General features: G+C 42.3%; 1 protein-coding gene and 1 long non-coding RNA gene across 2 annotated transcripts in view; one reads left to right on the forward strand and one right to left on the reverse strand.

The window, feature by feature from the left end:
• Positions 1-10,088: 10,088 nt before the first annotated feature.
• Positions 10,089-14,811, reverse strand: SPINK2 (serine peptidase inhibitor Kazal type 2). Its single transcript, XM_020812991.3, has 4 exons — positions 14,664-14,811; positions 14,259-14,299; positions 12,354-12,463; positions 10,089-10,451 (listed from the first exon to the last, which is right to left on the reverse strand). Exons 1-4 carry the CDS (start codon positions 14,698-14,700, stop codon positions 10,403-10,405), a joined length of 237 nt encoding a protein of 78 aa, XP_020668650.1. The 5' UTR covers positions 14,701-14,811; the 3' UTR covers positions 10,089-10,402.
• A 407-nt stretch (positions 14,812-15,218) lies between these two features.
• The window catches only part of LOC140704777 (uncharacterized), an 85,864-nt gene continuing 85,007 nt past the window's right edge, over positions 15,219-16,075 (forward strand). Inside the window, exon 1 of the long non-coding RNA XR_012084197.2 lies at positions 15,219-15,273. This is a non-coding gene — a long non-coding RNA (uncharacterized LOC140704777). The remainder of the gene's footprint in view (positions 15,274-16,075) is intronic.

Consider the following 16,075-nt stretch of genomic DNA (forward strand, 5'->3'; position numbering starts at 1 on the left):
TGGTCGGATCAACACCTAATAAAATGCAACCTCAGAGTGGCTCCCCCACACCTGCGCAAAGAGCAGGGACCTATTTTAACGGTCTGCCCTCGCAGGCTACTGGATCCCATAGGATTCCAGGACTCCATGAGAGGGATTCCAATCGATTTGGCTGGTGCTCCTATCAAGGCTCGAGGGCTGGTTCACCGCCATCACCAGGGCTGTAGACACGATCGCTCCTAAACGTCCTCTCCGTTGCAGAGCTTGACCAGCGCCCTGGTTTAACCAGCAGCTGAAAGCTATGAAACAGAAGAAGAGAAGACTGGAGAGCATTTGGAGGCAGAACCCAAGGGAAAATAACCTAAAAGCTGTTATGATCGTGTCTAACCTTTATCTTAGAAAGGCTGCAAAGAAAGCTTACTTTGCCGTCCAGATAAGCGAAGCTTCCAACCAACAGGCAGAATTATTCCGCATAGTCTGCAATCTATCCAGAATTGGTCACAGTGATTGGCCTCCCCCTAGTATCTCACCTGACCAATTTGCAGCGTTTTAAAAGCTCAAGTGGAGGCCATCCTCCAGGACCTAACCCCCTATTTGAAACTAGTTGATCAGGCCGAGCCATCGAGCCATCCAGCGTACTGTCTTGTCTGGTGAGAATTACTCACTTTCAGCCGGTGACGTCACTTGAGGTTGACAAGGCACTTGATTGTACCACCTCCTCCCTTGATTGTGCCAACCCTCCTCCTTCTATCATCATCTTGAACATGGAAATACAACTCCCTGAAGTTACAGAGGCTGCTTTGCCTTGATCGTCCAAATCGGGTTTCCAGATCACGTGGAGAAGCTAGTGTAGAGCAGCCTCTCCCTCTTCAGACAATCACCTCTCCCTATTCAGTGTGATGATGGAAGGGGAAAGGCTAGCACACTCCCTTCAAAGCCAGTAGGCTGCTTCTGCTACTTTAGCCACTGCAAAGAGATACTGCAGCAACAATTTTTCTGTTGGCTTTGGGCAACCAAGAAATACTGCTGGTGGGGAGGGAATAACAGGAAGGACATGTCCTATTAGTCAACAGCAGCTAGCAAGAGTTTTTGTGTAACAGTCTCTGAGCAACAGCTGTTTATCTAAGTTAGAGGAGTTCACATTTCAGGTGCAGAGACCTTTGGGTAGTGTGGGCGGCATATGAGTTAAATAAACAAATAAATAAATCAGTGGATAGAGCGTCACACTAGAATTCAGCACACTTGGGTCCCAACCCCTCCTTGGCCATGGAAACACACTGGGTGGCAGTGGTCACTCACGCCTTGAACATCTATAACGTGCCTCAAAAGCTGTGTGAGGGTTGCCAGAATTCAGAAGTGACTTGATAGTCCATAACTGCATACATATAGCATCTCACATCCCTTGAAAATCCTACTGGGATTTTTTTTAAAGTTGGAAGCAGCTGGGCAGCACATAGAAAAATTCTTAACTCACACCAATGCCAGTTAATAGGAAACCAAAGAACCAGGAATGCGCCCTGTAGGACAAATTAACTGGAGGCTGATGTCATGGAGGATCATTCCTGAGCTGGTGATTCTGCCAGCCTCTGCTCTGTTTTTTTCTAGAAGGGGGATGTGTCTGCAAGAGCAGGCAGTCTGCTGAAAATCGTTTGCATCCATCCATCTCTGGGCATGTACAGCTCCGTTCTTGGAGGAACATACCCACATTTTGTGACCTGCCTCACACCCCCAATTTCTTAAAAATAAGTCCCTGAAAATGTGTGTGTGTGAGGGAGGGAGGGAGGGAGGGAGGGAGAGATGAGGTACAAGGGGTCCCAGAGATGCCTGATGGGAAGGGCTAAAAGCACACACTCTACAGGGGAGTGCATACATATATATTTGAATTGTGGTGCTGGAGGAGACTCTTGAGAGTCCCCTGGACTGCAAGGAGAACAAACCTATCAATTCTAAAGGAAATCAAGCCTGAGTGCTCACTGGAAGGACAGATCCTGAAGCTGAGGCTCCAGTACTTTGGCCATCTCATGAGAAGAGAAGACTCCTTGGAAAAGACCTTGATGTTGGGAAACTGTGAAGGCAAGAGGAGAAGGGGACAACAGAGGATGAGATGGCTGGACAGTGCCTGCGAAGCAACCAACATGAATTTGACCAAATTCTGGGAGGCAGTGGAAGATAGGAGGGCCTGGCATGCTCTGGTCACGAAGAGTCAGACACCACTTAATGACTAAACAATAACATATATAATTTATATATAAAAATACACACACACACACACACACACACACACACACCCCTTTGTGGGGGGATGCAGATGTTCCTTATGGTGCCACAGGCTGCTCAATTCCTCAATGTTAGAAATCCGCATAGAGAACATGTGTGGTAGTCTTCTAGAACAGTGATTCTTAACCTTTTTGAAAGAAACGCCCCCTTGAGCCATTGAGGAAGTTATCATCGCCCCCCTCCCCATGGTGATGATATTTATTTATTTATTTATTTATTTATTTATTTATTTATTTATTTATTTATTTATTTATTTATTTATTTATTTATTTATTTATTTATTTATTTATTTATTTAAGATACTTAAATCCAATGACCCCTGAAAACAAAATTCAATTCCAAGAAAATGGAATGCCCCCCAAAAAGTAACATTTAATAATTTAGTTGCAAGCGAATTTTAAGACACAAAAAGAAATACAGTATAAAAAGGGCATAAAAACAAACCGCAATGCAGGAACTGAAAATTTCAAGACAAAAACTATGAAACTAAATTAAGATTGGAGGAAAATATATATTCATGCACACTGTATTTATTTATTTATTTATTTATTCAATTTATATGCCGCCCAAACTACCCAGAGGTCTGTAAAAAGGCTGCAGCCATCTTAGCAGGTTTGGCTTGCTCCAGCGCCCCCCTACCGCCCCCCTTCTGCTCCAGCACCCCCACACCGCCCCTTTTCGTTCTACTGCCCCCCTGAAAAATGAAATCGCCCCCTGGGGGGCATTATCGCCCACGTTAAGAACCACTGTTCTAGAACAACTTTCTCTGCATACTCGCCATGTACTTGGTATTTTGATGTTAAACCCTACAACAGGTATAGTAAGCTGAAAATCCAATCCTGCCCCTCATAGGCTTTGATAACACAAATGGCACAGCACCTCCACTGCAGTGTTCTGCCAGATGTTCTTTGGTTTGCTGTGAGCTGCAAACAGAAAGCAAGGAGCTTTGCAGTTTGTTCAAAAGGAAAATCGGTTATCACTATGGTGCTTTGCTAATGGACTTGTTAGCTGGCACACCCTGGCATTTGTTTTTAACATGGAAACAGGGGTTGACAATTTAAGCAGGGCCTAAATCTTCAGTGCAGAGAGACAGCCACGTTATTTAACATGCAAGAAGAGATCCAGCAACCAAATGAATGAGAAAACAACCTTTCTGAGTTTGTAGCCTTTTCCATTAGGCAAAGACAAGCTCAGCACCTCTCCCTTTTAACAGAGGGTATATGAATTATCTATAAAGACTCTATTCCTTGCAGTGGCTTATCCTACTCAATATATTGATTAAATGAGTCTACACAGTGGCTGACATCCTGTTGGCAGAGCTGTGAGTCCTAAATGGTGATGATGACATTAACCCACAACATTAATCTCCAATTTAAAATCAGTGCCAAGCAGTTTTGAAAGGAAATGGGGCTACCAAAAGAATAAGGTATTGTTTGTACATAGTTGAGGAGCTCCCTTAGGTGTGCAGAATTATATTAGTTTTCAAACACTGAGAGTGTAAAAAAAGAGACTCCAACTAATGTGTCTAAAATGTACAAAAATACCTCCAACAAATATTTGAAATGAAAAATACAGGAGGGTATTTTTTTTAATCATGTCTGGTGGGCGTGTAGGGAAGCAAAAAGGTACTGGAGATTAATACATGAAATGCTACAAAAAATCCAATGTGATACCGTTTAAATCAGAATTGTTTTTATTGAATGTTATGATTGAAAATGTAGATAAAGAAATATTTGATAATACATGTAATTATGGCAGCAAGGATACTATATGGAAAATATTGGAAGAATTGGTACTGTCTCTGGAGGAACCGATAGAAAAGATACTGGAAGTGGTGGAGATGGCTGTACTAACAGGAGCATTAAATGAAAGATCATCTCAAAAAAGACTTAAAAATGGGAACGGTTTTATAACTGGATCTGAAATATGGACTGAAAAGTATAGATAAAAGAAGTATGAGAAGGCCCAAAGGAATGGAGAGAGTTGTGAAGATATATAGTCTGGAAAAATTGTGAGATTGTTTACCTATGTTATTTCCCTTCTTAACATAAATAACTGGTATTTTAACCTTTCCCCACCCTTATTCTTTCCTTCCTTATTCCTTTGTACCCCCAACTCTTACCTTTACTGAAAATGAATAAAAACCTTTTTTTAAAGTGTAAAAAAAGAAGAAAGAAATGAAGAAGGTCGAGGCATTTGAATCTGTAAACATGAGACATTTGAGAATGTCCTAACTTGAATTGTCCCTTGCAAATTAGACTCTACTAAACCAAATTTTAAAAAAAAATACTTTAAAAAAATTAGCCTGAAAATGGTCAGCTATCTTAGAAGTCTCCCAGAGGGCAGGGGAGCAAAAAGAGATCCCAGATCCAGAAAAAATTACCCAGCCATTTTAGACCACAGTCTTTCTTTGCTGAACTTGAGGGGCTAGGAAGATACTCATCAGTTTACTGGGCTGGTGCATGACATGGCGTTACAACCGATGAGTGAGACTCATAGCTCAGGTTCAAAGAAAGATGAGAAGTTAATAGTGTAATTCTGTACGTGTCTGTTGCTATGTGCTGTCAAGTTGCTTCTGACTTACCGCAGCCCTAATAGGATTCTCAAGATATCTGAGTTTTTCAAGGAGTAATTTATCATTGCCAACCCCCCCCCCCCTTTCCAAGGCCAAGTGGAGAATTGAACTTAGATTTCCTGAGTTGTAGTCATGTACTCTGTTTGTTACAACACAGTAGCTCTGAGATGTACCCACAAGTGACTTGAGGCCTCAGGAAAAATAGGCATTGAATTTCTGCCCAAGGCCTAAATTTAGTTCCCAACTAGAATAGATGCATCCCATTGATTCAGTGGGAACCAACCCCTGGATTTAGGCCTGCCTCCATTACATCGCCAAGAGCTTTGGAAGCCACCGAGTTTAATCAGGCCCACACAGGTCTTATCAAGTGACTCATCGGCCCGTTTCCTTTTTCTCCTGAAGGCAAGGCTGAGCTGTTATTGGGTTCTCCATGGCATGGTTCTGCTGTGGGAGTTCACTCCAACGTGGAATGCAGAAAAACAGCTTTCTTCACATGGCTGAAGAAACATCTTTCCAAGTGTGGAGGAGGAAAGCATGGTTTACCACACTCATCTCTTGCTAGTCAGCAGCCACGTCCTGCACTAGGAGAGGCAGGCTGGCACCTTTCCATAGACACGCACATTTTCCTGGGAGTCTGTGCATATTTTAACTGCTGATATTATTTCTGCCAGACCTGTTTGGAACAGAGACAGGAACTCTCTCCTGTAAAATACCTTATATTTACAAACAGGGCACTGTCGTGGAGCCCTGGGAGAAAAAGTAATGCTCTACAATATTTGTAGGAATATATTTATGGTTTGTTCTGAACAGTCCAGCAAAAAATGCATTTAGGTGAAGGTCCACATTTTAAATATACCTGAGTTAGAGCCAGAATTAGGTGTTTGCAACAGGATGGATGGATGGCGATTTTCCCCATCCTTTCCTTTTCACAGCAGTCCTTTACAGCTCCCTGAAAATGCCACACAGCTGATAGAGGGCCTCTTGAAGAGAGTACGTTATGGTGTGGGATTCCCATCACAAAGGGCAGAGGCACCTTCTCTGACTGGAGTTCCTCCATTTATGGAAAGCAGGTCTTTATCCAAGGCAAGCCCGTTGGTAAGAATTGTGTGCCGACAAGTTGAATCTGACTTATGGGGATCCTTTCTAAGGTTTTCCAAGTACAGAGTACTCAGAAGCAGTTTAACATTCCCTGATTCCCGGGATCCCCTGGGACTATGCACAGCTTGCCCAAGGCCACACAGGCTGGCTCTTCTCCCAGGAGGCACAGCGGAGAAACAAATACCCAACCTCTGGCTCCAGAGTCAGCTACCTAACTCATTCCCCTCCCTCTTTCTTTCCGTCTCTTCCCCCCCTCCTTTTTAGTTGATCAAAAATGACAATACTGTTTCTACGCTTCTAGAAGACTGCATCTGGGTTTTGTCTACCACCCACATAGGAGAAAAGCGAAAGCAATGCCTCATCCCTGCCAAGCAGTAAAGAGGGCACAGCCAGTTCCCCACACAGAAAGCCACATTTACAAAAGAAAAGCCTTTTCCTCTCCAACCCTTGCAGTCCTATGTGGGGCAACGTAGACCTGGCACAACAGTGGTGGCTTTTTGCAAAGAGGGAAGGCATTTTCTGCAAAAGTGTTGAAAACCAGGGCGCTTGTTTTCTGTGTTTCCAGGGTGCAGGAAAAAAAAAAAAACACTTCTACTTTCTTAGATGTCAACATTTTGGCAAATCCAGTATACAGTATTTTGATACTACAGTATTATGGTTCTTTTATCCCTCTTATATTTATTTCACACAGGGTTTTTGAAATGGTTATGTAAGTAGCCCTGACAATGAGATTCAAGGCAGGTCATGAATCTTAATAGTAAATAAACAAGCAAACAGGATAGCTTAAAGAGTCAGAGTTGCAGCCTTAAATAGTTACACTGCCATGGAATTACTGTATATGTTCAGCTGTCTTCCAGGATCCAAGCTGACTTAGTCATATTTACATATGACGTGTACAAGAGTAGTTACTGGAAAAAGAGCCAGCAGATGTGCAGCCTGCATTCTGTCAGATCACTATTTTTCAAATAAAAAAACCACTCTTATGCTTGAAGGGGACACACTGGGCAAAACGATAGTGCACAAATTGTACATCAAGGACCACATCAAACATGTATGTTCAAAGCTTGAAAGCAGCAGCTCGAACATATCTCTACACACCATAATTTGTGCGGTACTTCACATAACCTGACAGATATACACCATATCCCAGTGCAGCTACATTCAGCACCCCCTCAAGTGTCAATCAGGTGCAATCTCTATATTAGGTGCAAATGCAAACAATGTCCCATTTGACTCACTTAAGTTTCACTTTCTTTTTGAAACCTAAACAATTTTTAAAGATTCTAAGTGGCAAGAATAAGGATGAAGTGCTTAAGACTTTCCTTGCCACTAGTTAGAGATGCCTCATATCCAGTATGTTTGAATCTCTACAAACTGAAAATATGTAAGTTGTGGGAAGCTGGAAAGGGCATGTGCACGGGGGGGGGGGAGCATGGAAAAATAGGGAACTCCTGTTTCTCAATTCAAAATTAGTTCCTCCCCAATTTTTGTTAACAAAGTACAACTGCATGTTGCACAGGGTTTGCGATGCAGTTTGCCACTAACCATGAGTGACTAAGAGGGGAAAGGATTCACCCTATTGAAACTAACTAAAATGACCAGAAACTGCAGGATTAGGTTCTAGTGATGCTGCAAAAGCTGGGGCTCTGTGTTTGCACCTCTACCGGGTATAGGAAGAGCTCTAACCTTCTTTCTATTTGGGCTTGCAGTTTTCTTTTTTTAAGGACTGCACGCCCCCTTGCGATAGAACAAATTACTGTACAGCTGAAACTGTAAGGGTGCTCATTTTACTCTTATCCATGTTGTCTGGTGTTAAGAAAATTGCTTCTGTTACGATTACACATTGTAATTAAAATGTACTGCCAGTTATGTGCACCAGCTGAGTATCTCCAATATACTGTACCCAAAATAAATGTTGTACTTAAGTGCATCAAAACCGGAGACAACACATGGGCATTTCACACATACAAGAACCAGCGCCAAACTGCCACTCTTTGCTTAAATGTCGTCCTATTTTATCTCTTTACTGCTGAAATCCCAAAAGCAGTCTCTGTCACCACTCACTAATGAGCAGGCATAACCCGAAGCCAGCTTCAAATGCAAACTTTGTGCAAAACCCTGCAGCTCTAAAGGACCAACGACAGGACACAATAGATGATCGTCAATATCCGTGGAGCAGGACAGGAAGGTGCCTACGGTTGTGGATTGCTTTCTGCTGACCTTGCTAAAGTTAAGAGTTGCCTCATTTGTGCAAGTGCCCGATAAAGACAGCCGTAGAGTCAAGTAGGTATTTTAAGGAATTAAAAGCCTCTTTTCTGGGCCTCATGCTTCATAGACACCAGGAATAACTGGAGGCTGAAACGGAAGAATGTGTCAAAATAATGTTTGTTAGAGGCAAAAGCAGAAATTATTTTAATTTTTCTTGCTTTTTTACACTTCTTGTAAGTTTTGATGCTGCTCAGTAGAAAGGCTGATGGAGTGTGGGTAAAAAATTTTAAGGGTAAAAGTTGACTTCAGATCTGCAGATAAAATTTCCTTCCTGTATTAAGAGCTGTTCGTTGGCTAAATTAGCAGGGGCTTTTAGCACTTACATAGAGGGGAATAGGGGAAATATACTTTGTAGAATCTCATTCAAGACTTGTTCACATGTTGCATTTTCTTTATTTTTAAAAAATCTTATACTATTTTCCTCTGCTCCTGTCTATATGCAGTTACCACTGTATCAAAATATTTAACACTGCTAGTAGTACTGAGACTTTTATCTGAGAGTGATGTATCTTTAACCTGAATAAATAATTTGTGTGTTAATGCAGAATAGCATTAATTGGTGGGCTTAGTCAGTGGTAATTAGAATGGGTTTGACTTCTCCTGGGAAAGTGAAATACTGCATGAGTTTCTGGTAAGACCAGGTCTAACGAAGGAACTCTCTCTAGCTTGAAGGCTACAAAATGGACAAATATGCAGAAGGAAAAATGAGAAAGGGCAGCCATAGTCAAATTTAAGGATAACACAGCAGTGACGGCAAATGCAGCCATTTCTTCTCTTCTTTTCACAAAATGTTGCTCAGAGGATCTGTTCCAGATGTTGAAACAAAATCAAAAGACTAGCCTAAGTGTCAATGAACTTTCTGCAACATCTTTTTTAATCACTGCCAAGATAAAACCAGACCCTTCATCGTGGGCAGAGCATATCCATATGTTTGCATATGCACTGCCAGCCACCCAAAGCAGGGCACAATGCTGCTGAAGGCTGCTTCTGACAAGAGGCGGCAGCATCAGCATCAAGGGTGAAGCAGCACAGAGACCATCACAGTACATCTTTTCCATCAGCACAGGAAAATACACTTTGCGAGGTCTCAATGCTTTCGTATGCTTGGAGGAAACAGTACAACAGCAGAAACCACACTTCCTAGGTGGCTAGTAGTCCCAACAGTATTATGGACAGTACAAGTTACTCAAGGGCAGTAGGGCCCATGGGCAACAACAGTAGAAAAGCAGCCCCAAGTATAAGCACTGCTGGGCCCATGTCACAAGTGGGCTATGCAACCAAATAGCAATACGATCTACAATGTGTTCAGGTGGGGAGGAGGGCTGAAATTGTCCCAAAAAGTCTTTAAACTGTTTGTATCACACTACGTAATCCATATAAGCTATCTAAAAGACTGTGTCTCCCTTTATATGAGTCTGGCGTTAAGATCATCAGGAAAAGCCTTTCTCTTGGTCCCACTACCCTCACACGCACACTTGGTGGGGACACGGAGAGGGCCTTCTCTGTTGCTGCTTCCAGACTCTGGAATTCCCTCCCACAGGAGGCTAGGCTGGCCCCACCTTTGCTGTTCCTCCACAAGCAGGCAAAGTACCTTTCTCTTCAGGCAGGCTTTCCTTTAAATAACTGGTTGACCAAGGGTTTTTAAAAGGGATTATTTTATTATGTTGCTATATTTCAGCTTTTAATATTGCTCTTATTTATGAATTTTTATATGCTATCTGTTTAGTGCTTTTTAAATATTGTAATAATTTCTCTTTTAGCTTTTAACTTTGTTTCTTTTACTACTGTAAACCACCTTGGATCCTTTAGGAGAAAGGTGGCATATAAATATTTCAAATAAAATAAAATAAAAAGAAACACAAACACAGTTTAAATGAAACCTTCAACTAACTCCAAACATCAAAGCCCAATGTATTTCTGATCAAGTTACACTTTAAAAAAAAATATTATTGTGAGGACAATGGAACATGCTTGTATATTGTTGCTTGAAAGCCCCTGAGAGAGTAACTTGATTAAATGACGGGATCTGAAGCTTCAAAAAGAAAATAATACACCTGTACTTTCGGCAAGAACATGTAATAAAGCAATTTCAAAAGCTCGATAAAGATAAATGAGCTTGCTTCAGTTAATAGCCTGGATGGCACACTTCAAATACAGTTTCAATGTCACTGCAGATTACATATGTCCTCTTCTTTGAAGCTATTCTCATGAGCATGATGCCTTATAGGCAATTTGTATATTCTTGGCATACTCTCTGCAAGAGAATGACAATAAAAGGAGACATTAAACAAACAAGGATGCTTACAAATTGAGTAATATTAGGAACTGTCAATCATCACACTCTTTAGGCACATGCAAAAGTGAAAGTGACTTTCTATCTGGGGTGCGTAGAGGTAGTACCATTTTCTTGTAATAATTCCATCCACACTACCAGGCATGACACAGCTTCTAGCTAGAAAGAGGGCAGCTGTGAGCGCTGAGCAAGCCATTAAAAAAAAAAACCTACTGCTTAATTTGCACTTCTACCTTAGTAAGATGCTACTGCACAATTGCTTTGCTAATTTTTGGTAAAAATACTTCTTGACAAAAGTATGTTTTCAACAAATACCCATCCTGAAATAACTGGATTTTGCTCACGCTCAGGATCCAATCCACACTGTACAGAGATGGGCCAGGAAAGTAGTTGAATAATCCTTTCTCAGAGGTGGCTGTGTAACATGGGGAGGATCAGTGACAACCCTCTCCCCCCCCACTGCTGGGTTGGTAAGGAAAGGTATAACCTCCCCATCTCTTTATGATCAGATTTCAGCAGCAAGCAAACTCAAACACTACAGCGTTATGGGTTGCAGATGGGCCTCCAGATGGGCCAGTATCTACCTTCATCTATTATTGTTTTCAGATCTTAGAAACATGCTATTCTAAAGAAAAGCTTGGTGCTTATACAGTGCTGCCTCGCTTAACGAGCGCACCATAGAACGACGAATCCGCATAGCAAGGAGGTTTATGCGATCGCAAATGCGATCGCATACCGATGGCCCAAATTCGCTTTGCGATGACTGGTAAGCGTTTCGCTTACCGATCTTCGCAAAATGAAGCCGCGGATCAGCTGTTTGGCGGCTCCAAAATGGCCGCCGGAAGCCCCGAAATGGCCGCGCGCAGCATTTGCGCACCCTCCCCTCGCTTACCGAGGGCACGAAAATGGCTGCCGGCCATAGGAAAACTTCGCTGAACGGTGAGTTTTGGAGCCTACTGGAACGCATTAAACTAAGTTTAATGCGTTCCAATGGCTTTCCCCATTCCGTTCAGCGATGTTTTCACATAGCGAGGGTTAATCCGGAACGGATTAACCTCGCTATGCGAGGCACCACTGTATAGCCCTTCTCAATGTAATTTTTAAAAAAGATTCCATACTCCAGGTAGATGGGGCTCGTTAGCCTTAGAAGGCAGCCCATCTAGGAGAAAGAAAACTCCAATTTCAAACCTCCTATGCCTTGTGGCTATATCCACTGATGGAAAAGGCTTCGGGAGGATCCCTGTGCTTTTCTGTGGCTAGACTTATATTATTACCTTACCAATCACCATGGGCCACCTCAATTGCTAGACAGTGAATGATTTCCCACAAACCTAGCCCATTTTATGTTTGTCAAGCTTCCCTTCCTCCCGCAATTTGAGACTTTTGCTTGTGTGTGCAAGTTATGCAGACCGCCAAAATCTTTCAGCAGCTCACCTGGTCTGTTTGTGTTACAGTGACTCAAATGTGCATTTTGACCTGTGCAGAGTTGATAGGATTCATTCCACTAGCACAAAATCTCAGGCTTCACCTGAGTGGTTTTTCAGTCCCTGTTCAAAATGTTCTGAAGTTTCTCCTACGCTTCTTTGAAAAACCCAGGACTAGCTAATACTGGAAAATGGGTAATGGAATACCCATTTTCTAGTTTAATCTTTTAAAAAATTTGGAGCTTTTCACTAAGTGCCTCAAAAACTGAACTTAATTGGAAGTAATGGAATACCCATTTTCTAGTTCAATTTTTTTTAAAAAAAATCGGAGCTTTTCACTAAGCGCCTCAAAAACTGAACTTAATTGGAAGTTTTACTTTATTATTTCTAAAGCCACGATACTGAAGATAGAAAATAAGTTTTATTAGCTTCATGTTACCTGTTCGTCATACAAAGCATGCACTCATTTGCATACGTTTCTCCATCCGTTCCACAAACTGGGTTAAAGTTCCTTGGGCATCCAGGCAAAGCATACATATCACATTTAGGCTGGGAATGAAAAGATTTAGTAACATTTACTCATAACAGTATTTTGGTGACATATTGACATAACATTTCTAAGTCCACAACACACACAAAAAAAATCCTACTAATATTCATAGAGAGTAAAATAAATACTAAGGTCCACTGTATATAATTAAAATAGCTATCTAAGTTAGGTTGTCTGGGGAGAATCTAACATTTAACAACGCTACAGAGCAACACATTCACTGTGTGTTCAGATTGCAACCCAATCTACCTATCCTATTATGCCATTGACTCAGAACTGATTTATAGCAACCCTAATAGGGCTTCCAAGGTAATATTACTTAAGGAGCAGTCTTACCAGTTCTATACCGCCAGTGAGCTTCTACAGCTGAGCAGGAACTCGAATGCAGGCCTCCTAAGTCCTAGTCTGTAACTCTATCCACTACACCACACTGGGTATCCTGCACCCTCTTCAGGGTAGTGTGGCCAGGAAAGACATAGCACCAGATCCATCATCAACCATACAACTCACCAGTGAGTGTGATCTTATTATCTAAACCTGCTACACAGACTCATAAGAACAAAGGGGTCCTTGTGTCTGTATATAGAGCTCTACGTTCCAAGGAGAAACTATGGAATAGAGAGGTAATATATGAACAGGAACTTTATTTTTTCTTAACCTTTGGCAAGGGTGTGTGGCTACTGAACAATGCTTGTTTCTAAGAAACCGGGAGCCTTTATCATTATAGCCTTTCATATATTACTCATCAACTGTTCAAACTTATCTACACATACATTTAAAAAAGGACTTTTTTCAAAGCAGAACAGCTTTGCAAATAGATGGGTCAAAGTGAGTAGACCTTAAAATTTACTAATCTACTGCCAGCAAGCATATAATTCATTACCGGGGGGGGGGGGGGCTCCACTGCACTCAGTATCTACTGTATTTAAAAAGCATATGAAATATGAGTAGAGCAATCCATTACTGGACTACCATAAAATTAGGTAAATAGATTCAGAAACAAGGCTTTAAAACAGGTTCCATTATAATAACAAGCATTGTACTCTACTATAATTGTTGCAGGTAACTCACTTGTTATAGAAAACAATCATTAGCATTTTACGATGTTAACTTTAAGCAATTATTCCTTTCAATGCTGATTGTCAGGTTTCATCATGTTGTAGTTTTTTACTCCAATTTAAGTTAAACAATATTTCAGCAAAAAAAGAAAAAAAAAGTCCAAAATGTAACATCCAGTTTGCACTTTGCCTTTTGCTCTTTAGTATATGTATGAAAATCAAGTCTTTGTTTCAGAACTTCCAATTTTTAAGTTTCTTCCATTTTAAAAACACATAATTCCAAGCATGTGGTCTCTGAGTTAGGTGGCATTAAATTTTTTAATATTCTGTCTCATGTGGCTTTAAATGTCATGATTTGGTAAAACAAATCTCTTATTGAACATTGGTTATGATACCGGCTTAAATCCAACTGCTAGTGTCTGATAGAGAGCAGTTAGCAGGTACCATTTTCCACGTTTTTCCAGATTATAGCTAATTCATAGACTTTGATCAGTTTGCTAGAGGCTTAATTCACCACATCTTTTCACAGCATGAAATTGCTTTCAACCTTACATCTCTATGACACAATGCCTATCAAAATATTTCTTTCAGTTTTTAGATCATGATACATAAACTTCTTAATCTTATTTATTAGAAGATTCTACACCAGCATTTCTGATTTTACCAAGTACCAGGAAAGGGAAAGAAAGAGCATGCTATATACTGTATAGTCATCTTCCCCAGCGCCCCAACTCACCTGAATGGTGCCTTCCCCAACAGGGGCCATCAGCAGGAGCCCTAGGGTGAAAAGGGGGAGAAGAGGCACAAGTTAATATGGCAACTAGTCACTTGTTGGGAGGTTGCCCCCGTCTGTAACTGAGATCACCCCCACCCCCACCCCCACCCCCCTGTATTACTCCACGCTGGAAACAGCAATTTGATGTGAAGAAAAATGAGTGGGTGAAGTTTGTCAATGGGCACGAAAATGAACGGGGACACCGGCTGGGGCTGATTCTTTAGGACAGACGAGCAGGGTCTCTATGAAAAGTTGGCAACCTTTGACTGGTTACCGTGGCGACGCATCCCTCTCCTCCCCTCCCCGCCGAGTTTGGGCAGAGAGCTGCGAGGGGGCCGGAAGGGAATAAAGAGCAGCGGTTTCTACCTGCAATTGGCCATAGCAGCAGAAGCGCCCACCCCATTGTGACAACGGCAAGGAAAGGGCGGAAGTACCCACGAGAGGAATAAAGCAAGTGACGGCCGGGGAAGTTCTGGCCGCTCCACTTATATAGCCAGCGCGAGGGCAGACCACGCCCTCTTTCGCGCCGCTCAGGGTGGCCCGCCCCCTCCGCGCGCAACGCCTGCCGTGCCCACGTGGTCTCCAGCCTCGTTCTGCAACTGCCTTGCTCGGGGCAGAAAACGGGGGGGGGGGACAAGCAAACCCGCGCTTGGCGGGGGCAGAGGAGGCGGAGGCAATGCAAAGAAAAGAGAATAAAATTAGGAAAGGAGCACTGGAGCTTGTCACTAGTGTGTGCGCGACTCATAATATTTGGGGGACAGGTGTCCCCCGTTTACACCGACCCACAAGACATGTTTGACCCGTGGATGCATTTGGCGGGAAAAGTCGAAGTTCTCTCCCCTAGGTCTTGTCACGATGTGGATTTAGCTCTGTTGAGGGAGGAAAAAAACCCTCATGTGTTTAGATCTCCCAAAAGAAGCTACCGGCCAACTCTTTTTCGATAGTTGGTTGAGGAAGAACGAGTAGATACATCAAGGTATTTTGTTTACGTGCCTTGAAATAATAATGATTTTTGAAAACTCACGAATAATCTACTTCATCACAGACTTGTCAGCTCCTAATGAATGTTCATACGTTGCTGGGAGGTATGGACAGGCCTACAGTTCTCAAATTACCTGGCTTTATGGCATGCAGTAGGCAAAGAGGTTAAATGAGCCAGCCTGTCATGGGCAGTACCCATGGAGTCACATAAATGTCTGTCCCACATAGTTGGCTTGGAAACATGCTGGCACAGCTGTAGAAAGTCCGGGGACTTCCTTGGAGAAAGTAAAATTTATAGGAAGTTTTCCTGAAGCATTGTGCTGCCGCCTGAACTGTACATAACTGATCCTCTGGTAGTGACGCAGGTAAAAGTTGGCAGTGTTTACCTAGGACTGCCTTTAAAGAAGGTTTAGAAGCTGCAACCAATTAAGGTACTGTATTTTTGATGGCTAGAGATTCAGAGTACAGTATCTTAACACCAAAAATACCAGCTGCTCTGACTCAGTTGAAACTTGTTGTTCTCTAAAACTGTAAACATTTGTTGTTGTTTAGTCATGTCCGACACTTCATGACCTCATGGACCAGAGCACGCCAGGCCCTACTGTCTTCCACTGCCTCCCGGAGTTGGGTCAGATTCATGTTGGCAGCTTTGGTAACACTGTGCAACCATCTTGTCCTCTGTCGTCCCCTTTTCCTCTTCCCTTCACACTTTCCCAACATCAAGGTCTTTTCCAAGGAGTCTTCCTTTCTCATGAGATGGCCAAAGTATTGGAGCCTCAGCTTCAGGATTTGTCCTT

The sequence above is a fragment of the Pogona vitticeps genome, chromosome 2, assembly GCF_051106095.1.
Source record: "Pogona vitticeps strain Pit_001003342236 chromosome 2, PviZW2.1, whole genome shotgun sequence".
Lineage (NCBI taxonomy): Eukaryota > Metazoa > Chordata > Lepidosauria > Squamata > Agamidae > Pogona > Pogona vitticeps.